This window comes from Nycticebus coucang, chromosome 22 (genome assembly GCF_027406575.1).
Source record: "Nycticebus coucang isolate mNycCou1 chromosome 22, mNycCou1.pri, whole genome shotgun sequence".
NCBI classification, from domain to species: domain Eukaryota; kingdom Metazoa; phylum Chordata; class Mammalia; order Primates; family Lorisidae; genus Nycticebus; species Nycticebus coucang.
The window spans coordinates 26778116-26800422 of NC_069801.1; the positions used below are offsets into that span (position 1 = coordinate 26778116).

At 48.1% G+C, this 22307-nt stretch overlaps 1 protein-coding gene across 3 annotated transcripts in view; it reads left to right on the plus strand.

Annotated features, from left to right (window-relative positions):
* ZNF362 (zinc finger protein 362) overlaps positions 1-22307 on the plus strand; it is a 41895-nt gene that overhangs the window by 19129 nt on the left and 459 nt on the right. For all 3 annotated transcript variants that reach the window (XM_053576170.1, XM_053576171.1, XM_053576172.1), the window contains 6 exons: positions 1094-1157; positions 1351-1597; positions 5267-5594; positions 6375-6599; positions 19179-19257; positions 19363-19521. In XM_053576170.1, coding sequence (XP_053432145.1) covers positions 1094-1157; positions 1351-1597; positions 5267-5594; positions 6375-6599; positions 19179-19257; positions 19363-19521 — 1102 coding nt within the window. The remainder of the gene's footprint in view (positions 1-1093; positions 1158-1350; positions 1598-5266; positions 5595-6374; positions 6600-19178; positions 19258-19362; positions 19522-22307) is intronic.

Here is a 22307-nt window from a genome sequence, read left to right on the forward strand (position 1 = left end):
GGAAAAAAGGTTGAAGGCACTTCATTTTGGCCTTTTTGTGTCAAAAGAAACAATATCATTTAAGCATCAATAACAATTAGGAAGTAATTTCTGTCAGAAAGTTAAGAGAAACTTGACAGGGGCCAGGTGTATGGAGTACCTCAGTGCAGCACCGTCCCTGTAAGTCACCTCTTGACTTACTCTAGGGTTGCAGGAAGACTCAGATCCTCTGGAAGACTGAGATAGTCCTGAAGGCCCATCCTTCATATTACCCTGGTTGAAAAGGCCTTCTAACTGCACAGGCCTGCCATGGAACTTGCCAGAGGTGAGGGCCACCAGAATGTCACGTGCTTTGTCACAAACTTTTAACTGAAGAGCCCCAAACTGCCCTAGCTTCAGACCTGCTTAACTCCTCCTTAAACACAACATTCTGATGCACATCCATGTTGGTCAAATATGGCACGTGGCCTTGCACAACCAAATGTTGCCTGTTCCTTGAAGATAACTTTGCAGAAATTCAATTTCTTGAGTCAAAGGGTAATAGTCATTTGAGTCTCTGTAAATCATCCTGCCAAATTGCCCTTCAGAAAAGCTATATGTGGTGAGCCTGAGTTGCCCTCTGTTTTGATAAGGATGTCACTACTCGAGCAGGCAGGAGACAGAAGGGCAGGGTTTAGGGATGGGTAGTTGCTTCTGCTCTGTGGCCACTTACAGAGTTGCTCCAGGACCCCCCATTTTGTCTCTGGATGGGGTTAGGGCTGCTTTGTGGGTCCAGGTGGTTGGCTCTGCAGCCCACTGCCCTCCTGGGGTGTGTGTGTCAAGATTGGTCTGCCAGCATAAGGGTGATGGGGTGGGGCTGGGAACACGCAGGTCTGGATGTGACCTTTGCCCTCTGTCCCCTCTAAGGGACACACTGAATTCCAGACTCTTCAGCCTGGAGATGTGGCTCCCTAGGCCTGATGGGAGGCTGCTCTCCTGTGACGCTGAGGGTCCCACGGAGGGGCAGGGATCCCAGATACTGGCCCCAACTTAAGTGGGGGTAGCAGGCTGCAGCTTGTCCCAGGCCAGTTGGGAGAGCTCTCTTCCCGGTGACAGTCACACTCTCTCTCCACAGGATGGCCGAGCCTCGATTTAACAACCCCTACTTCTGGCCCCCTCCTCCCACCATGCCCAGCCAGGTAAGACTCATGTAGTTGGCCAGACCCTCGGGTTGACCTCCCCTCATCAGAGCTGCTTCACTTTGCCCAGGCTTTGGCTGTGGCCTCAGGGGCGAGGGGCCAGGGGAGACGTGAGTCGCGGGTGGACGTACGTAACTGGGAAAGGGCAGGGCGCGGCCCAGGCTCCCTCAGCCCCCTGCTCTCCTGCCCGCAGCTGGACAACCTGGTTCTGATTAACAAGATCAAGGAGCAGCTGATGGCGGAGAAGATCCGGCCGCCTCACCTGCCGCCCACGTCGGCCTCGTCGCAGCAGCCTTTGCTAGTGCCTCCCGCGCCTGCCGAGAGTAGCCAGGCAGTCATGTCGCTGCCCAAACTGCAGCAGGTGCCTGGGCTGCACCCGCAGGCGGTGCCGCAGCCAGACGTGGCGCTGCATGCGCGGCCGGCCACCAGCACTGTTTCAGGTACGGCTAGTGGGCTGGGCCAGGTGAGAAGAGGGGGTGGAAGGGCCTCGGGTGGGGGTCTCCCGAACCTTGGGGTGGCGGGTTGGTCAGACAATTACTGGAAGAACACTTTCCTCCCCTCAGTGGACAGGACAGGGGCAGGTCACTGCTGGGGCCTCACCAAGGAAAGCCAAGTTGACATAGAGAACTTTGGGGATCCAGGGCACAACCCTGACCAGACATGGAGGTTGAGAAAAGACTTCCTTGAAGGAGTCAAAATGTAAGGAAGGGGTGGCAGCAAATAGGGAAGTGAGGCAGGAAGTGGGACCAGCGCGTGCAAAGGGAGTTATGTGTGTAGGAAGCAAGAGAAGGACCATCTGTCTGGAGTGGGGGGGGCAAAAGATGATGATGGTGGTGGCAGCTAAGTCAAGTTGAGCACCTGTGTGTGTTTACAAGTGTTCACTTTATCATTCCCAGCAGCCTTGTGAGATACAGATTAATAGTTTGAACAATGGACTATTTTTGACTTACAAAAACAGCAATTTCACCCTAATATTTTTATTCAGCAGATGAAGAAACTGAGGCAGAGAAAAATAAAAGACATGGACAGCCCCGGTTTATAGCTAGTAAGAGCCGGGGGCAGGCAGTGTGGATCCACAGCCCATTTCCTTTTTTTTTTTTGAGACAGAGTCTTCCTCTGTCGCCCTCTGTAGAGTGCTGCGGTGTCACAGCTCATAGCAACCTGTAACTCTTGGGCTTACGCGATTCTCTTGCCTCAACCTCCTGAGTTGCTGGGACTACAGGTGCCTGCCACAGTGCCCGGCTATTTATGTTGCAGTTGCCACTGCTGTTTTAGCTGGCTGGGGCTGGGTTCGAACCTGCCACCCTTGGTATATGGGGCTGGCACCCTACCCACTGAGCCACAGGCGCTGCCCTCAGATCCCATTTCTTAACCCTTTTTCTATACCTAGTTGTGCTGTGGCAGAGAAGAAGCAGTCACCAGATGAGGAGGGCCCAGTGAGCCATACAGAGCAGTTTGGACTTTACCCTTGGGCAGTGGGGAGCCATTGAAGGTCTTTAGGTCAGGGAGGGAAAGGCTCAGATTTGGCAAGGGAAAGCTGAGTCTAGCTGCAAGATAGAGACTGGGTTGTCAGTGGACAAATAAGGAAGCAAGGAGACCTTCAGGAGAGGATGGTGGCCTAGACAAGGCGGGGGCAGTAGGGCTGGAAAGAAGCGGACAGATGGAGGGCACACTGAGGAAGAAGAATGGACAGGGCTCGGTAAGGCAGATGAGCAAGTCTCCCAGGGCACTGCCCCGGGGATGCAGTCACTGGAGGAAGAACAGCACTGGGGACAGAGGTGAGCTCAGTCTTAGGTTGAGGCCAAAGTGCCAGAGGGACATCCTGGCATAGTGTCAAGAGGTTGGAGCCACCCAGGCCCTCCGTGGAGCCTGGTAGACAGACTTTCTTTGGGGGCCACTGTGGTGGGGCCTTCGTTCCTCCCCTGACTCACTCCCTGCCGCCAGCCAGGCGCCTCTGCCTCTCTCCCTCCTTTTCTCAGAGACACACTCTGCACATCCCCTGTTATTATGATTTTATTAAATTTATTTTTTCATTATAAAAGTAATATTAAAAAAGTAATATAAGCATATTAAGGGAAATTTGGAAAAAAGAGAAACTAACCCCCCAAATCACTCATAATCCCTAGTTCCCAGCTCAGCAGCTTAGAGAGCCTTTGGTCCATTTCCTTCCTTTTCCATGTTTTTTGTTAGTTTTTTAATATGCATGTGTATTTTGTTTGTGGTAGGGCTGTACTCATGACTTTAACTTGCTTTTCCTGCTAACCATTCTATTATATGTACATTTGTTCATTTTCTATTATAAAGCTAATACATAATCATAATAGAAATTTAGAAATTGCAGACAAGTTGAAAGGAGAAAAAAATTAGCTTTCGCCTACTAATGTTTGAATTTTTATGTTTTCTCTGCAATTTATTGTATTTTATCCTTTAATCACAAGAGTAAAAAGTGGATGAATTTGTCAGGTGAAAGATTCAAATAATATAGAAGCAGGTAGGGGCGGGCGGCGCCTGTGGCTCAGTGAGTAGGGCGCCCGCCCCATATGCCGAGGGTGGCGGGTTCGGACCCAGCCCTGGCCAAACTGCAACAGAAAAATAGCCGGGCATTGTGGCGGGTGCCTGTAGTCCCAGCTGCTTGGGAGGCTGAGGCAAGAGAATCGTGGAAGCCCAAGAGTTAGAGGTTGCTGTGAGCCGTGTGACGCCACGGCACTCTACCTGAGGGCGGTACAGTGAGACTCTGTCTCTACAAAAAAAAAAAAAAAAAAAAGAAGCAGGTAGACAAAATATGAAAATCTCCTTTTACCAAATTTCTCATCCTTCGAGAACCCCAGTTAGCAGTTCAGTGGGTCTCCTTTCAGATTTTTCCCTGTGCACTCACACACATATATTGTCCTTACACCATATGGAGGGTGAATATGTTGGGGTCATAATTTCTGTGATTTGCTTTTCTCACCCAACAGCATATTTTGGCCTTACCTCAGTCTTGTTTTAGTGGCTGTGTAGTCCTCCATACTGAGGATGGACCATGTCTCTTTGCAAAAAAAGTCTGTCCCCTACTGAGGACAAACAGTTATGTCCTATCGTCTGATCACAGTTTTGTATGGAAGGCCCACGTACACAGATCTTTGTGTTCATGTGGGAACATTTCTGGAAGCAGATTTGCTTAATCAAAAGTTTATGTATGTTTAAAATTTTAATGGCTATTGCCAAACTAGCCTCCATTAAGGCTGCACAAATGTACACTCCCACCACCAGTGTATGATACAAAACCTACTTTTTCCAATTCTGTATTATTTTTTTCAATGCACAGATTTTTAGTTTTGTGTGTTTTTTTTTTTTTTTTTGAGACAGAGTCTCACTGTCACCCTGGGTAGAGTGCTATGGTGTGTCACAGCTCACAGCAACCTCAAATTCTTGGGCTCAAGAATTCCTCTTGCCTCAGCCTCCCAAGTAGCTGGGATTACTGGCGTCCACCACAACTCACTGGGCTATTTTTTTTCTATTTTTAGTAGAGATAGGATCAAGCAATCTACCCGCCTTGGCCCCCCACAGTGCTAGGATTACAAGCATGAGCCACCATAACATTTCTAATTCCTTCATTTTTAAAAGAATAACTTTTGTTACAGGAGTTTTTAAAAGTTCATTGTCAAAGACTTGGAAAGTATAGTTAAGGCAAATTAAAAAAAAAATTATTCCTAATTCTGCCATCTGCACCACGTTTTGGCACATCCTCTCCTACTTATTTTTTCTGTGCATGCCCATGCAGTTCATTAAAAAAATAACCTCCTTTTTAATGGGCTGTTTAGGAGAGGAGGTTGATCACTATGTACTGAACCCTTCCTAATGTTGTATATTTCAGTTACCTCCATAGTTTTGCTTGAATGATTTCCAAGAGGCCTCTGTTATCTAACTCTTATCTTAGTTTTGAGGTATGGAAGGGATCTTACACATATATAGACTGTTTTTTAGCTATTGCTGGGTAATAAGGTATGAATGGGGAGGGGAGACTCAAAGGTCAGGTGGCCTGCCCGAGTCACATAGCTGGGCAGGCAGGGGCCAGCTGCCTCTCCAGCTCCCCTCATCCCCCGACCGCCGCCCTCATGTCTTCGCAGGTCTGGGGCTCTCTTCCCGGACCCCGGCTGTGAGCACATCCGAGTCAAGTGCGGGCACAGGCACGGGCACCAGCACCCCATCCACACCCACCACCACCAGCCAGAGCCGCCTCATCGCCTCGTCCCCCACCCTCATCTCAGGGATCACCAGCCCCCCCCTCCTGGACTCCATCAAGACAATCCAGGGCCATGGCCTGCTTGGCCCCCCCAAGTCCGAACGCGGCCGCAAAAAGATCAAGGCGGAGAACCCGGGGGGTCCGCCTGTCCTAGTAGTCCCCTACCCTATCCTGGCCTCGGGCGAGACTGCCAAGGAGGGCAAGACGTACAGGTGGGGGTCTTAACAGGACAGGGTCTGGGTGGGCTTGGGACTGGGACTTGGGCCAGGGCTGCCCTAGGAGCCCATCAGCTGGGGCTAAGGTTGAGCGGGGTCAGTGTCCAGGAGGCAGAGTCTCTTGGCAAATGCCGCCCACATCCTCCCTCCTGGAGATGGGCTTGGAAAGGGTTTACTAGAACTTTAGCCCCTCAGGGTGGTCTGTAACTGGTAGTCACCCCACAGCCTGGGGGTGTAAGGGTCTATTTCCTCTTATATTTAAGCAATATTCTCAACCCTGGCCACCTTAAAATCTTATGAAATCTCTAATTTCTATGCTAATGCTAATGCCAGGGTTGTACCTCCAAATGCTAATGCCAGGGCTGTACCTCCAAAATTCCAAGTTGATTTGTTGAGAGAGTGTGAGGTATGGAGAGGTAGGCACAGTGTTTATGGAAGCTCCCCAGACAGCTATGCCATGAAGTTGTGAACTACCTAGCATGGTAGAGCCTTATTCCCTAGATCTGTGACCCTAGGCAATCCCTCACTGGGATCATGAGGCCTGTCTTCCCCTTGAGCTGTAAATGCTCCCCCTGATGTAAGAGCTTCTTCTCCAGATTGGAAGGTGCCCAGGCTAGGAGGCTGCCCCCCATCTTTCACTAGGACTGGGCCTCCCGGGTCCTCCCAGGAAGGATCTGTCACAGGTCTGAGTTCTGTCTGACATAGAAGGTCTCCTTGAAAGGTACAGGCAGGGGCTGGGGGATCTCCCCAGGTGTGAACCTGCCCCTTGCCCCGCAGGTGTAAGGTATGCCCGCTGACCTTTTTCACCAAGTCGGAGATGCAGATCCACTCCAAGTCGCACACAGAGGCCAAGCCCCACAAGTGCCCGCACTGCTCCAAGTCCTTTGCCAACGCCTCCTACCTGGCCCAGCACCTGCGCATCCACCTGGGCGTCAAGCCCTACCACTGCTCCTACTGTGATAAGTCCTTCCGACAGCTCTCCCACCTCCAGCAGCATACCAGGTGAGTGGTCTGCCTGGTGCAACCTACTGCAGACTGGTTCAGCTCAGCACCTATGGCCTGGTGCATGGAGCCGGTGAAAAGAAGGGCAAGGATCTTCTCTAGGTATCCTTTGCCTCTGGGGTCAAGATCAAATTCCTTTGCTTGGTATTTGAGGCCTTTTATGCCTTGGCCCTTATGGACCTCACTGGTCTCAGTTCTCACTACTGCACTACTTTTCCACAGTTCTCTTCTCCAGGTCTGCACAAGCTGTGTCCTTTACTGGAGAAACCTTCCTCTCCTTTTCCCTGATTGTCAGGCCATCTCCTATCCATTTCTCAGTCCAGCTTCCTCTAGGAAGCCCTCCCTGATCCTTCAAGCTGGGTAAGGTGCCTGGCCTCTGTTCCCATGGGCCCTGTGTGTGCCCATCACAGCAGTGTTTATTTGCCCAATCTATTAGGAATTCTTGAAGGCAAGGGCTTCTTCTCTTCCTTTTCCACATCCCCAGTGTGTGGCACATGATAAGCAGTAGGCATTTGCTAAACACAGTAGAACCTCTATAAGTTGACTACCCAAGGGACTGTAATAAACAGGGCAACGTATGGAGGTGGTCAACATGAGGAACTGGGTCTACTGTACTGGTAATAGGTACATGTGGTGCATGGCTGGTCTATGAAAATTAGGTCACCTGGAGGTGGTCAGTGTAGGGAGGTGGTCAACTATGGAGGTTCTACTCTATTTGTGGAATAAATAAAACTAGTTTTTTTTTTTCTTTTCCAGTGACAGAGCTATACTTGTTAATTCGTCTAGCATTAGCCTCTTTATGCCTAACAAATTACAGAAGGCAGATTTTCTTTTCTTTTCTTTCTTTTTTTTTTTTTTGAGACAGAGTCTCACTATGTTGCCCTGGTAGAGTACTGTGATGTCATAGCTCATAGCAACCTCAAACTCTTGGGCTTGAGAGACTCTCTTGCCTCAGTCTCCCAATAGCTGGGACTACAGGCACCCGCCACAATGCCTGGCTAGTTTTTCCATTTTTAGTAGAGATGGGATCTCACTTTTGCCCAGGCTGGTCCTGAGCTCAGGCCATCTACCTGCCTTGGCCTCCCAGAGTGCTAGGATTACAGGCATGAGCCACCCTGCCCAACAGATAGAACTAGTTTTTATAGAGCATATGATTCATCCATTTAACAAGTATAGAATGAACATAAAGTTTGTGTGCAATTTAAAATAGTTTACCTAGGGCAGCACCTGTGGCTCAAGGAGTAGGGCGCCAGTCCCATATGCCGGAGGTGGCAGGTTCAAACCCAGCCCCAGCCAAAAACCACAAAAAAAAAAAAAATCCAGATATCTAATGTTAAAATAGTTTACCTAGAAAATTGCATACAAACTTTATGTCCACCCTGTGTATATATGTATGTGCATATATATATATATATATTTTTTTTTTTTTTTGAGACAGTGTCTCAAGCTGTTGCCCTGAGTAGAGTGCTATGGCATCACAGCTCACAGCAACCTCTAACTCTTGGGCTTAACCTATTCTCTTGCCTCAGCCTCCCAAGTAGCTGGGACTACAGGCACCCATCACAATGCTTGGCTATTTTTTTTTGTTGTTGTTGTTGTTGTAGTTGTCATTGTTGTTTGGCGGGCCCGGGCTGGATTCAAACCCGCCAGCTCCAGTGTATGTGGCTGGTGCCCTAGCTGCTTGAGCTACAGGTGCTGAGCCCATATATATATATATATATATATATATTTTTTTTTTTTTTTTTTTTTTTTTTTTTTTTTTTGATAGAGAAGGGGTTGTGCTCTTGCTCAGGCTGGTCTCGAACTACTTAGCCCAAACAATCCTGTCTTAGCCTCCCGAAGAGCTAGGATTACAGGTGTGAGCCGCCAGGCCCAGCCATGCATTTAGCAAATATTTACAGAGCCTTTGCTCGGTGCCAGACACTGCATTGGGTGCTTGGAATCCAGCGAAGAACCAAACAGACAAAAGTCCCTGCCCTCATGGGTGACAGTCTCATTGAGTATGTGAAAGGGCAATTTGAACACATAAATGCTTTAAGGAAAGAAAAGTTTATTCAGGGGAGTATAGAGGTCAGAGAGACTGGCTCGGCAGAATGACATAGGTATTTTAAAATACCAACCAAAGATAGCCGGGTGTTGTGGCAGGCACCTGTAGTCCTGGCTACTTGGGAGGCTGAGGCAAGAGAATCGCTTAAGCCCAAGAGTTTGAGGTTGCTATGAGCTGGGACACCAAGGCACTCTACTGAGGGTGACATAGTAAGACTCTGTCTCAAAAACAAACAAACAAAAACAAAAACAAAAAAAAACACCAAAAAAAAAAAAACAACCAAAGGCGACCAAGATTGGAGTTCATCTGTTCAGAGGGGAGGAATAGTTTTCTCACATGATGACTGTCACCTCTGTGAGCATTGTCACCTTTGCCAATGTCAGCATTGTAGAAGTTAGGGCTGAAATTGCTTTTGCTGTGGAGTTTGTGACTTGAAAGAGATCAAGGTTTTTAGTCCTGGTGCAGTAGCTCACACCTGTAATCCTAGCACTCTGGGAGGCCAATGCAGGTGGATTGCTTGAGCTCAGTAGGTCAAGACCAGCCTAAGCAAGAGTGAGACCCTGTCTCTACTAAAAATAGAAAAAAACAAAAACAACTAGCCAGGTGTTGTGGCAGGTGCCCGTAGTTCCAACTACTTGGGAAGCGGAGGCAAGAAGATCGATCACTTGAGCCCAACAGTTTGAGGTTGCTGTGAGCTATCATGTTGCCATGGCACGCTACCCTCTACCCAGGGAGACAAAGTGAGTTTTTGTCTCCAAACAAAAAAAACAAAACAGATTTTCTCTCTTTTGGGGGCTAATTCTATACAGAAGTTGCCTGTTGTTTTTTAATCTATTAATTTCAAGTGTTGTTATTTATGAGTTTATCTCCATTGTCCCTGCATCTTTTATCCCAGGGTGCAAAAGGTTTCACCTCATCTGTTTCTCTGACTTTGGGGCACAATGTGTAGATTTGATAGCAAGAAGCAAACGGCAGAATGGCATCGGGGAAGGTCTGTTCTCTCATCCTTGTGCCTCCTAAGGCACAGACCTTACCACATACGTTTGCTTCAGCATTTTCTAATTTTGTCGTTACTTTGGTATTTTTTAATTTGGCCATGTTTACATATTGTAAACAAGGTCTTGATTGATAACATCCTGCTGATTGTATGGATCTTAAAATTGGGGCACTTGTTACAAAAACTTGAGAGTTAACTGTCAGGAGACTTTGTAAAACCCTGGCCAGGATTTTAATTGTGTACGTGAAAAATGCTTATCATATTTTCAGAGTTCAGGAACCTGGAACCGTGAAGTTGACCTCTGCCACATTGTGCCTGTACAACCTGTAATAATGTTATGTCATGCAGTGTTATGGGAGCCCTCTTTTTAGAAAATGCTCTAGGTTATTCTTGATCAAACATCACAAGAATGGAAAAGCAAGTATCCAGTGTACTCATTACTAATATGAAGGCAGTAGACGATCTAATACATGGTCACATAAGAGAAAAACTCAGTTCAGTTCATCAAGGAGAGTAGGTTGGGGACAGAGGGGAGGAAGGGGGGAGTGGGTGTGCTCCCACTTACTAGGCACAATGTAAGGATATATGGCATACCTGGGAGCAAGACCAAAGGGACTCTGCCTAACAAATGCAAACATTGTAATCTAATGGTTTGTACCTTCACATTAATCTGAAATTTAAACAAACAAAAAGAAAATCCTCTAGGTTGTCAGTGTTCCTGGATTAGCAGGAATTAATGGGTTTTTTGTAAACTTAAAGGCTGGAATTCCACAAGCCACGAAGCAGGTCCAGTCCAGTTTCTGGGAGACCTGGCACATTTGAGTACAGTCCTCACTTCTTACTATCCGGCTTGTCATTGTAAATTAGTAAATTAAATGAGATTTATCTTTAAATGTGCCATTTCTGGCACAGTCATGGTTACAAATCTGATTTACCCAATTAGATCCTGTTAGGAAGATGGACAGCTTCATATTGAACTTGTTTGCAGAACTAATGATCATAAAAAGAAAAGGGTCTCAGTAAAGGCACGTTGAATATTTTATAGCAATTATTCTGAGTAGTTTTGTAGGTAAGACCAATTATATATGTTGTTTTCAGTAGAATTATTATTTTAAAATTTCTTCCATAATTAATTAGTTTATATTTGTTTGTTTGTTTTTTGAGACAGAATCTCACTTTCTTGCCCAGGATAGAGTGCTATAGTGTCAGCCTACCATGCAGCCACCTCAGACCTCTGAGTCCAAGTGATCCTCCTGCCTCAACCTCCCAAGTTGCTGGGACTACAGGTGCCCACCACAACACCTGGCTAATTTTTGCATTTTCGGTAGAGACAAGGTCTCACTCTTGCTCAGGCTGGTCTCAGAACTCATGAGCTGAAGGGATCCACCCATTTCTGCCTTCCTGAGCTCAAGGTATCTGCTCACCTTGGGATTGATTTTTATAGTCTTCCCTCCCCCCCCGCCCCCCGAATTCTGAAGGGTTAATTGGAACAAGGCTCCATTTAAGGGATATCTTATTCCAATTTGTGAAATATCGCTTCCTAAATTGAAGATTAGAGATAAATCAGTGAAAAAAGAGTTTTCTCATATGCCTTTGGAACATGGAACATTAACCACAATGAAATCAGTTTCATCCAGTCCTAGGTAATAATTCCTGTTTTTCTGATCCTGGGATAGTCTACTTTGCAAATTTATCTCTTTCTGAACTAAGGACTCTTGGCACGTGGCTTGGCCTCTGGCAGTGTTTGGGCACAGCGGGGCTGTCAGCTGGGAAGCCAGTACCTGTGCGTCTGTTCCCTGACCTGTAAAGAGCCAAGTGTACCTGTTAGTGTCCCTTACTGAGCTTATCCTTCTCTTCATGTTTCTTTCAGAAGACTCAATTTCTGACCTGCAGCTCCAAGCAGAGCCCTTTAGGCAAGTGTGAGGGGAGAAAATCAAACTTGATAAGACTGAATGATTCTCACCAGTTAAGTATAATAGTCCACAATATCAAGATGGAGGAATGGAGTCCTCTGTTCAGGCTCATCTTCAGGGTCTTTTAATTTATCTCATAAAGCATGGGTTATGATCATCACTGACTGATAAGGGTATTTAAATCTAATGACAAAGTTTTTTTTTTGAGACAGAGTCTCACTTTGTCACCCTTGGTAGAGTGCTGTAACATCACAGCTCACAGCAACCTCCAACTCCTGGGCTTAAGCGATTCTCTTGCCTCAGCCTCCCAAGTAGGTGGGACTACAGGTGCCCGCCACAACGCCCGGCTATTTTTTTGTTGTAGTTGTCGTTGTTAGCAGGCCTAGGCTGGGTTCGAACCCACCACCCCTGGTGTATGTGGCTGGCACCCTATCCACTGAGCTATGGGCGCCGAGCCTAGAGGCAAAATTTTTTAAAGAAATGTCTTCATTGCTGCTTATTATGTCAATCTCTGTGTATAGTTTTTTGTCCATCTTAAAAAGTACAGATAAACATAAATATTCATTACATGTTATATATTCATATATGTACAAAGTTAACTCAGAGAGTTAAACAACCCTAATCGTCACAGCTCACAGCAACCTGAAACTCTTGAGGTCAAGGAATTCTCTTGTCTCAGCCTCCCTAGTAGCTGGGACTATAGGCACCCGCTACAACACCTGGCTATTTTTTGTAGTTGTCATTATTGTTTAGCAGGCCTGGGCTGGGTTGGAGCCTACCAGCCCCTAACTGGGTGCATGTGGCTGGCACCCTAACCACTGAGCCAGTATCCCTGTTTTTATATCAAACCTTTGGTGTTTTCCAGAAGCCATCTGAAAACTCCAAGAGCATTTGCATGTAAAAGACACTTTACACAGTTTTATTTGTCTGCATCAGGGGCCCGGATTGGAGAAAGGGAATAGTAGTACGTCAATAAACACAGGAACAAGTAATAATCATGGTCAAGAATTTTGTTTTCTTCAGAGGTAGACTTCGTTTAAAAATAGCATTTAAGAACATGACCCCCCCAAAACAACAAAAAGTTAATAGGTCTTCGAAGCAGAGTATTTTGCCAGTATATTTCTTAACCCAGGGCTTACTCTCTCCATTCCTGAGGGCACAATACTTTCTCTTTTTTTTTTCTTTTTAGTGATTTGAGTTCACGAGGATAAGAAAACCAAACAAACATAAGCGGATTCATTCTATCGACATTTAGAAGATAATTTATAAATCACTGGGACATATAATCAAACTGATGTGTCCTAACCCAGTGGCAAAAAGGCCCAAATGCCCCAAAGCCCCAGAATTCTTTAGATAAACAAACAAAGGAAAGAAAAAAAAAAACAACCCAAGGCTAAAGGAGTAAGCAGATTCCAGATTCCTTGTCCTCTGCTACTGCTATTCCACTGAGACCCTTTACCACTTGTTTGTCACTTGGCTGAGGACCGGACATCAGATCATATAATCAAATCCATCTTGCCAGGGTGACAACCGCTAAGGAAGGGAATAAAGGTCATGTCCCAAAGAAATGAGGCAACAGAAGTAGAATTAGAAAGGGGGCGAGCAGGGTCCACCCTGGGAGCATCTCTGATGTGGTGGAGTGGAGCTGGGGATGTGGACCTCTGCTTTGGGCCTGCGGCGGGAAAGGAAGGCGCAACAAGCGAAGAAAGTAGGTGACTTGCAAAGTGTTGCACAAGTCCAAACTTTAGCAGGATCAGCCCACTAATAAATACCACATGGATTTATAGAGAAAATAAACAGAACGTTTTCTGTTATAGTTGATCTGTTCATGGTAGAAAAATAGCAGTTGTCCTGTGGACTTAGCATGGGTATAAGGGTCCTCTTCACGTATCCATGGATATCACAATGCAGTTGTCAGGGATTACATTGTTTGGGGTGGGGTTGGTAGGTTACAGGAAGGGGCTCTAAGTTTTTTTGTTTGTGGAGTTAGTGCTACATGGAGTGACTCTGGGTTTGTTCGTGTATTTGGGGTGCAAAGTATTTTTTGTTTTTGCTTTTCTTTGCCCAGCTGTGTGATGTTATGTACACTTGTGATAATAAATGCAGCTGGGGACTGGGCGCAGTGGCTTATGCCTGTAATCCTAGCACTCTGGGAGGATGAGGCGGATGGATTGTCTGAGCTCAGGGGTTCAAGACCAGCCTGAGCAAGAGCAAGACCCCGTCTCTACTAAAAATAGAAAAACTAACCAGGCATTGTGGCAGGCGCCCATAGTCCCAGCTACTCGGGCGGCTGAGGCAAGAGAATCGGTTGAGTCCAGGAGTTTGAGGTTGCTGGAGCTGTGATGACACCATGGCTCTCTACCCAGGGTGACTGGCATTCTACCCAGGGTGACAGAGTGAGATTCTGTCTCAAGGAAAAAAAAAAAGTGCAGCTGGGGAAGGCGCCGTTTTATTTTCTCAAGTCTGACTATAATCGTGGTGGTAGTAATGATAGAAACAAGTAATCCTCATCAAGAGAGCTCCTGTGTGCCTGGTCCTGCCCAGAGTGCTTTGACATACAAGGTCCCAATAGTCCTTACAGTGTGAATTTATATTTCTTCATAAGAGATCATGAATTTGAAAATGAGGAATCATCTCAAAGAATTTTGAACTTTCACCTTCTCTGCCATTGTTTGGGTTACAAAGCACAACATGGCTGAAGCCATACAGTATAACGGGAGATTGATACCTAAGAAATGAAAGTGATAATGAACAAATACTTACTAATGTCGTTTAAACATTGAATACATTCCCTCTTTGTCATTCTCATAAATTGTTTATCTTCAGTAGAAATTAATGTATTAAAAACTAACACAGCAAAAAATATTTTACAAGCACCCTTTATATGAAGTCCCTTGATCCTTATAATTCTTACAATCTTTATTGTTATTCCCACTTTAGAGATGAGGAAACTGGTGCTGAGGGAGGCAGTCTCTTGTCCAGGGTCACCCAGGGGAGAGGCGGCAGAACTGAGATCCAAGCACAGTGCACAAGCTTAGGAAAGCGTGGCTGGGGTGTCAGGCTGCAGGGGGTGCTAGCATGGACCAGAGGTGTGGCAAGAGAGTGGATCGAGCCTTTGGAGCTCTTGGTGTGGGACTGGGGCAGTCCAGGGACACTGGCTTCAGCTCAGCTACCTTGCACTGCCTAAGGAAGAGAGTTACTGGCTGGAATCAGGGTGAGCTTCTCATTATGATGGTGTGGGAGCCAGGGCCATGTGCCTCCCTAGAGGGAAGACAGCCTACAAAGTAAAGGATTCTGGCATTAGAATTGAGGGCTGGGGCTGAAGATAAGACCTGTGTGGCCAGGAAGAACTGCAGCCTGTTCAGTTTCATCCGGTAGTTGCTCCCTGAAGTTTTTATGAACCAGACCAGCATTGGATGCCACATACAGGGACAAGTGAGCGGTCAGAGGCAGGCCCTGGGAGGGTGGTAGATGCAGAAACTTCCATGAGCTGGGAATAGGAGATGAGGTTGGGGTGGGTCATCTGGGCCGTGGACTGAAGGGTCCATGGCCCTGCCTGGTCAGCTGGGGAAGGGCATTCCTGACTAGGGGGACAGTGTGAGTAGAGGACCAGAGGCTTGCTGAGTTGGGGGAGGTCAGCAAGATGCCTCTCTGGGGATCACAGTGGCAGAGGAGGAGGCTTTAGAAACCAAAGCAGAATGTGAAGGAATGTATTCAGTGTTTAAACGACATTAGTAAGTATTTGTTCATTATCACTTTCATTTCTCAGGTATCAATCTCCCGTTATACTGTATGGCTTCAGCCATGTTGTGCTTTGTAACCCAAACAATGGCAGAGAAGGTGAAAGTTCAAAATTCTTTGAGATGATTCCTCATTTTCAAATTCATGATCTCTTATGAAGAAATATAAATTCACACTGTAAGGACTATTGGGACCTTGTATGTCAAAGCACTCTGGGCAGGACCAGGCACACAGGAGCTCTCTTGATGAGGATTACTTGTTACTGAAAACTGGGGAAGGGGGTTTGGACTCTGTACTCAAAAAGAGGGAGTCCATGGGGGCTGCCAGGCAGAGCTGTGACAAGGTCAGACCCTGAGGCTGCTGCTGTGGCCAGGGACAGGGAGGGGGCTGGGCAGTTGCTGCACTTGGATTGGAGGTGGCCAGAGGGTGGCCTGCTGGTTAAGAGGGCCATATCCCTGAGGAAGGGCTTGCAGTATCTGGAGGACAGTCCGTCAGCCAGTCAACAAACACTTAATGAAATACACCTGTGGAATGGAAGTCATTGATTATGTGGAGCACATTTGTCAGTGACTGACTTCAGAGAGGAAGAACGCATTTTCCTTCACCTAAGCTATAGCTGTTTATGGGGTCTTGTCTGTGCTAAGCCTATGGCAGGCAGTGACCGGAATGCTGGTGGTAAGGCCAAGGGAGTTCTTGCTTTCTACATGGCTGCCAAGAAGACAGTGACCAGATGCTGACAAAACAAGTACCTGTGTGTGGACTTCTGGTGCTTAGAGGATGGGCTGCAGGGAGCCCATCTGGGGAATCAGGGAAGGCTGCCCTGATGAGAGGCTTTTATACCGAGAACAGCACTGTGGGTTTTAGCCAGATATTAGCTGAGGAACAGGTGTGTCTATTGAAGGGAACAGCCTCAGCGGTTCTCAGCCTATGGGTCTGTAGTAAAGGGCCGCAGCATTAGGAAGGCTGAGAACCACTGGCCTAGATAAAGGAGCGGAGGTAGAAGGAGCTCAGAGGAGGTGGTGCGAGGCTGCTGGGGCGGGGCTTCAGGGCGGGGGAGAGGAGTGACTTCCACAGAAGACTGGGCAGGTGGAAGTTGTGGGTTCTTTTTGGTTTTGTTTTGGTATTTTCAGAGAAAAGGTCTTGCTCTGTTGCTCAGGCTAGAGTGCAGCAGCATCATAGCTCACAGCAACCTCAAACTCCCCGGCTCAAGGTGATCCTCCTGCCTCAACCTCCCAAGTGGCTGGGAGTACAGGCTAATTTTAAAAATTTTTTTGTAGTGATGGGGTTTCGCTATGTTGTCCAGACTGGTCTTGAACTCCTGGCTTCAAGCAATTCTCCTGCCTTGGCCTCCCACTGGGATTACAGGTGTGCAGCACCACACCCAGCCAGGTAGTGAGGTAGTGAAAGTCCTGGGGACCCTTAGACCTCTCTGCCACTCTGGGGTGGAGTGAGGATGAATGAAATGGAGGGGATGCTAGCACCAGGGGGAGTTGTTCCAGATGACCTTGGAGGGGTCAATATAGAGAGAGGGTGTAGTAGCCCAAGATAATGTCCCCAAACATGTGGCATCCACAAATGTATAGGTAGAGGAAGGATTCTCACAACTAGATCAGCCCATTTTCTCTTGGCATAGTTTGGTGAGGTCTATGGGCTAGACCCTGGGCTTTGCTCCTGAGATTGGGACCTGTCCCCACCCTGAATTTCCCATTCCCATTCAGTATAGGAGACAGGCATGGGGTTGGGGTAAGAGTCCACTGGGGTCAGCATTGTGATGAGGAGCTGTCATGGGGGGGGGGCTCTGGGAGCGCTGGGGAGCAGCATGTTCAGGGGAGGCTCCTTAGAGCCCTGCTTGATGATGGATCGGGAAGGGAGAACTGACAGCAGGCAGAGGCACACAGCCAGAGCAGAGGTGTGGCAGGGAGAACAGTCAGGTAGGGACACCAGATGTGGCCCGGTGCAGTGGCTTATGCCGGTAATCAGCACTTTGGGAGGCTGAGGCAGGAGGATTGCATGAGCCCAGGAGTTTGAGATCAGCCTGAGCAATACAGTGAGACTCCATCTCTATAAACAAACAAAAAAATTATCCAGGTGTGGCAGGCACCTGTAGTCCTAGCTACTCAGGAGGCTATAACTGGAGGATGATGAGCCTAGGAGTTTGAGGCTGCAGTGAGCTGACTGGGCCACTGCACTTCAGCCTGGGTGGCAGAGTGAGACCTGTCTCAAAAAAAAAAAAAAAAAGAAAAAGGAAAGAAAGAGAAGAGAGAGGAAGAAATAGTTCTCTCACGAGGATAAAGGGTATATAGGAGCAGGAAAGTGAGGCTGGACACCCCGATGAAGGCCTTGCATGGTGTGTTTGTGATGGCAGCCAATGTCATGGGCTTATTGACAGCCAGGGGTGTTTTTAATCAGCATCATGTCCCCCTGTGTCCAGTCCTGGGGCCTGCCTGTAGGGCCTTCACTTCCTTGGTGTTGGTTGATGGGCAGAGCAAACCCAGTCAGCTGGGTGGGCCAGGGCTTTGAAGGACCACACCATTTGGCTGGAGCTGGGTTTTCCTAACATCTAATGCTCGTCAGCAAATTAGGCAACTGAGGTGCAGACCCAGCCAGCATGCCCTTGCCCACCAGCTTGGCTGGGGATGCGGGCCTTTGCCAGAACAGATGATTCAAGAGAAGCCCAGGGAGACAGGGTGAAGGCTGGAGTGTGGGCAGCAGGGAAGGCTGTGGTCATGGGCGCACCTGAGAGCCCACGCACCTGAACTCAGCATGCAGAGACCTCATCTTTTAGGCCGCAGCTCTGGGCTGCTGGACAAGCACCATTGCCCAGCGTCACCTTCTCCACAAGGTCATCCCCTGGCCAAGGTTTTTAAAACTGCACCCATCCATACCCCCAGCACAAATAGTCCCCTTCACCTTGTTTCTCCACAGCATTTATCACTTTTCCGTGTGTGATTTATTTACTTATTTTGTGCTTATTGTTTGTTTCCACCAGGCAGTGGTTTTTGCCTGTTTTGTTCACTGGTATGTAATAAGTAGCTAGCATGGTGCCTGGTACGTGGGTGCCCATTGTAATAAATGTTGAATGAATGAATAACAACAACACTGGGAAATGTTTATTGAGTGCTGACTATGTGCCAACTCTAGGCTAAGCCCCCTACACATATTACCAGATGTAATCTTCACAAAGTCCAGTGAGGTGGGGGGCCTATATTTTTATACCCATTTTACAGATGAGGAAACTGAGGCTCAGTAATTTGCCCAAAGTCACCCAGATAGTAAACAGTAGAGCCAGGATGAGAACTCAGGAATTAGGAGACACAGGTGTTCCTAAGAAGGACACAGAGGGGCTGAACTTTGGGGCAACACTGTCCTGCCTTCTCTGTTACTCCTGGACATGTGCCTGACATGGGGAGGGGACAGGAAATAAGAGTCCCGGGCCAATGAAAGGGAGATGACTCTTTTAGGGAATGAGGCAGATGAGCAGGGAAGGTCCCCAACAAAGGTGAATCTATGTTCTTTCCAATGGGTGGTCTGCAGGGTAGGGTTTTTAGAAGAATGTAGTCAAAGGAAGCACCCTACAATTAGCTGGAGGCCTAGACTGCTGATCCAAGTGGGTGCTGGTGGTACGTTAGGCGGGCAGGGAACTTTGGGGAGTGGGGAGGCTCTGGTCAGACTAGCAGTGGAGGTTAGAGAAGGCAGGAAGAGATGGTGGCCTTCCATGTCTCCAACTCTTGCCCGGGGCTAGCTCTTGGCCACTGTGGAAGAGTGGGTAGAGTGGGGATCTGGAAGGTTGGGGGCCAGAGGTATGTCCCAGGCTAGCCGAGGCCTGGAGTGGTCTAGGGTATGTGTCAAGGATTTCCAGCTCACTGGGCTGCCCCTTGCAGAATCCACACAGGCGACAGACCCTACAAGTGCCCACATCCTGGCTGCGAAAAGGCTTTCACTCAGCTGTCCAACCTCCAGGTGAGTGCCTGCCTGCCCCGACTGTGGTCTCCCTCCAAGGCAGGATAAGAAGGGGGTGGGACGGGGAGCTCTGCCCAGCTTGTGACTTTGGTGTGCTCCCTGCAGTCTCACCAGCGCCAGCACAACAAGGACAAGCCCTACAAGTGTCCCAACTGCTACCGGGCCTACTCGGACTCCGCCTCCCTGCAGATCCACCTCTCAGCCCACGCCATCAAGCATGCCAAGGCCTACTGCTGCAGCATGTGTGGGCGGGCCTACACCTCGGTGAGTGCCAGCCGCCTGCACCAGGGCCTTCTGTCTCTTCCCAGGCCGCCTCTTCCCCTTTTCCAGAAAGGGAAAGTGATTCTCCAAGATCACAGAGCTGGCAGAGCCAGGGCTTCTGCTTCCCACTTATGTTTTCAGCTGCCACTGGCCGAGCCCCCAGCCTTCTGCCTGCCTTTAGCCTGGGTTCCCAGGGCCCTGGAATACTTAAGGCAGAGGTGGGCACCTTGCACCCTGCTTTCCAGGGCCAGGGAGAGAAAAGGGCCTTCCTGCCCCAGGGGAAGTTGCAGTCCCCATCACGGCCAAGAGGTGGCACAGTGACTTGGCCTACAGCTCATACCCAGAAAGGCCTGAAGAACACTAGAAATAATATTCAGCCCTCTGTCCCTGGCTGGGAATTTTTGGCACCCAAAAATGCCTTTGAGCACCCTTGCGTTCTTCTGGTTAATCAAATATTCTGGTTCACAGAATCCCTGTTCCCAGCATATAGGTCACTGAGCCTCAATTTCCTACTCTGTAAAAAGGATTAATTTACAGGGCCTCTGGCTGGCAGACTAGTGCCTAACCAGTCTGAGGCAGTGCAGTTCATTCACTCAGTGTTTGTCAAACCCTTGTGCCCAGCTCTCGGGAATCAGGATGAACCAAACAGATGTATTTTTTTTACTTTTAGGAGGATGGAAACTACTGTTAGAGACAGGTATTAAACAAGTAACCACACAAAAAAGTATTTAATGGCAAATTGTGGTAATTGCACCAAAGTGGAGTTTCTCGACCCTAGTCCATATCAACATTATCCTAAGGAGGGTAAGATATTAAGCATCCTCCATGAGATGCCGGTAGCAACCCTTCCCTAAGTTGTCACAACTGAAAATGTCTCCAGACATTTCTAGATGTCCCTGCAGGGCAAAATTGCCTTGATTTGAGACCCACTGCTCTAAAGAAGGGTATGCTTTGAAAGACAGCGGCGGGGAGGGGGATTAATGGAGTCGGCAAGGGGGATGGGTTTACAGAGGCCACCTAGGGAAGGACCATTTGGTGGAAGCTTTGAAGGATGGTTAGATGAGGGGAAGGAAGAGAGGGAACAGTGCGTGCAAACACCACGAGGTGGAACAAACTTGGGGTGTTGAAAGAAAATTAGGTCATGCAGGCCCTTGGGGGCCCTGTTAGAGAGTTTAGATATTTTTCCAGGTAGAATGGGAAGCCACTGGGAGGGGACCTTTCAGGTTGTTTTTTGTTTGTTTGGTTGGTTTGGTTTTTGTTTTAGAGATGGGATCATGCTATATTGCCCAGGCTAGACTCAAACTCCTGGGCCACATGATCCTCCCCTGTGTCCTCCAGAGTAGCCAGGGCTACAGGCCTCTGCCACTGTGCCTGGCAGGGAGGGTGATTTTGAAAGGTTACTCTGGCCAGAGGGGGGCACATGGATTGTAGGTGGGGTGATCAGCGGTACTAGTCAGGTGTCACTAGGGTTGCTGCTTGTTAGGTGCTGAGTCCATGACATTTATTTTCCCTGTACTTCAGGAGGCAGAAGAGGTTTAAAAGGCTGAGGATAGAACCTATGGGGATGAGGACCCGAAGGGGCTGGTGGGGACCCCATTTGGCTGTCTGATCTCCAGTTAGTCCCTGCTTCTCTCCCTGCTCAAGATCTCCACGCCCCCTCCACCATCAAGCACTCCTGCCTCATCCATACCTCTGTTTTTTGAAGTAAAATCCAGACATATTATTAGTAGAAATTTTACTTTGTATCTCTAAATACTCCTTTTTTTGAGCACATCCACAATATCTTTAGAATACCTAAAAGCATCTGTCACCATTGACATTTTCATTTGTCTCTTGAATGCCATGACTTTGTTTATTTACAATATTAGTTTTTAATTACTATCTAAATAAGATTCCTACATTGTACTTAGTCAGAATACCTTTTCATCTTTAGGTCCCCTCCTCTCCTTTTTTCCCTTTGCTATTTATTCACTGAAGAATAGTTCTCCAGCTTGGGATTTGCTGCTTGCTTCCCTCTGGTATTGTTTAGCAGCATGTCAGCACCACATTTAAGGCCTTCTTCAACTATATTCTGAGCATATTGGGGTCTAAGGCCAAGGAGTGGCAGGTGGGGCCCTCAGTACCACCTCTGCTCCTGGCAAAGGCTAGTGGAAGGACATGGCTTAGTGTGAGGACCTCTGGGCCTGCAGTGAGCTCTGGGTTGCCTTGCTGACCCAGTCCTGGTGCCTCAGGTCACACCCAACAGAGCCAATGGAAGACTTAGGGTTGGCTTCTGCCCCAGGGGGAGAATGAAGTGAGGTGGCAGAGGCCAGGCTGGGGAAGGCTTGGTCCCCTCAACCCTTGTTACTTGCAACATATGAGGTTGTTCCTTCCCATCCTTGATAACAGAGGAGGAAACTGAAACACGGAGGGACAAACTGACTTGATTTCCCATCCAGTTTTCCATTTTTAAGAAACAGCAGAACTAGGCTAAAACCCAGGCCTGCTTCCTCGCCGTTGCTGGGATCGCCAGCCAGCTAAGGGTACTGTACTTGACCCAGCAGGCAGGGCTGAGGGTCAGCTCGTATCCCCCCAGTGCCAGCTGGTAAAGGGTTCCAGCGCAGTCCTGGGCAGTCATGCATGGGTGCTGCTAAGGGGTGAGCCTGTGCTTGTTGGCTCTCCAGCCAGTCCTCTAGGCTCCACCTCCATCAAGGGGCCACCATTCACCTTTGGCAGCAATACAGTATCCCTAGAAACCATGTCCAGTGCTTTTCTCCTCTGCGAAAGCGGGTCCCGCCCACACCAGCTGG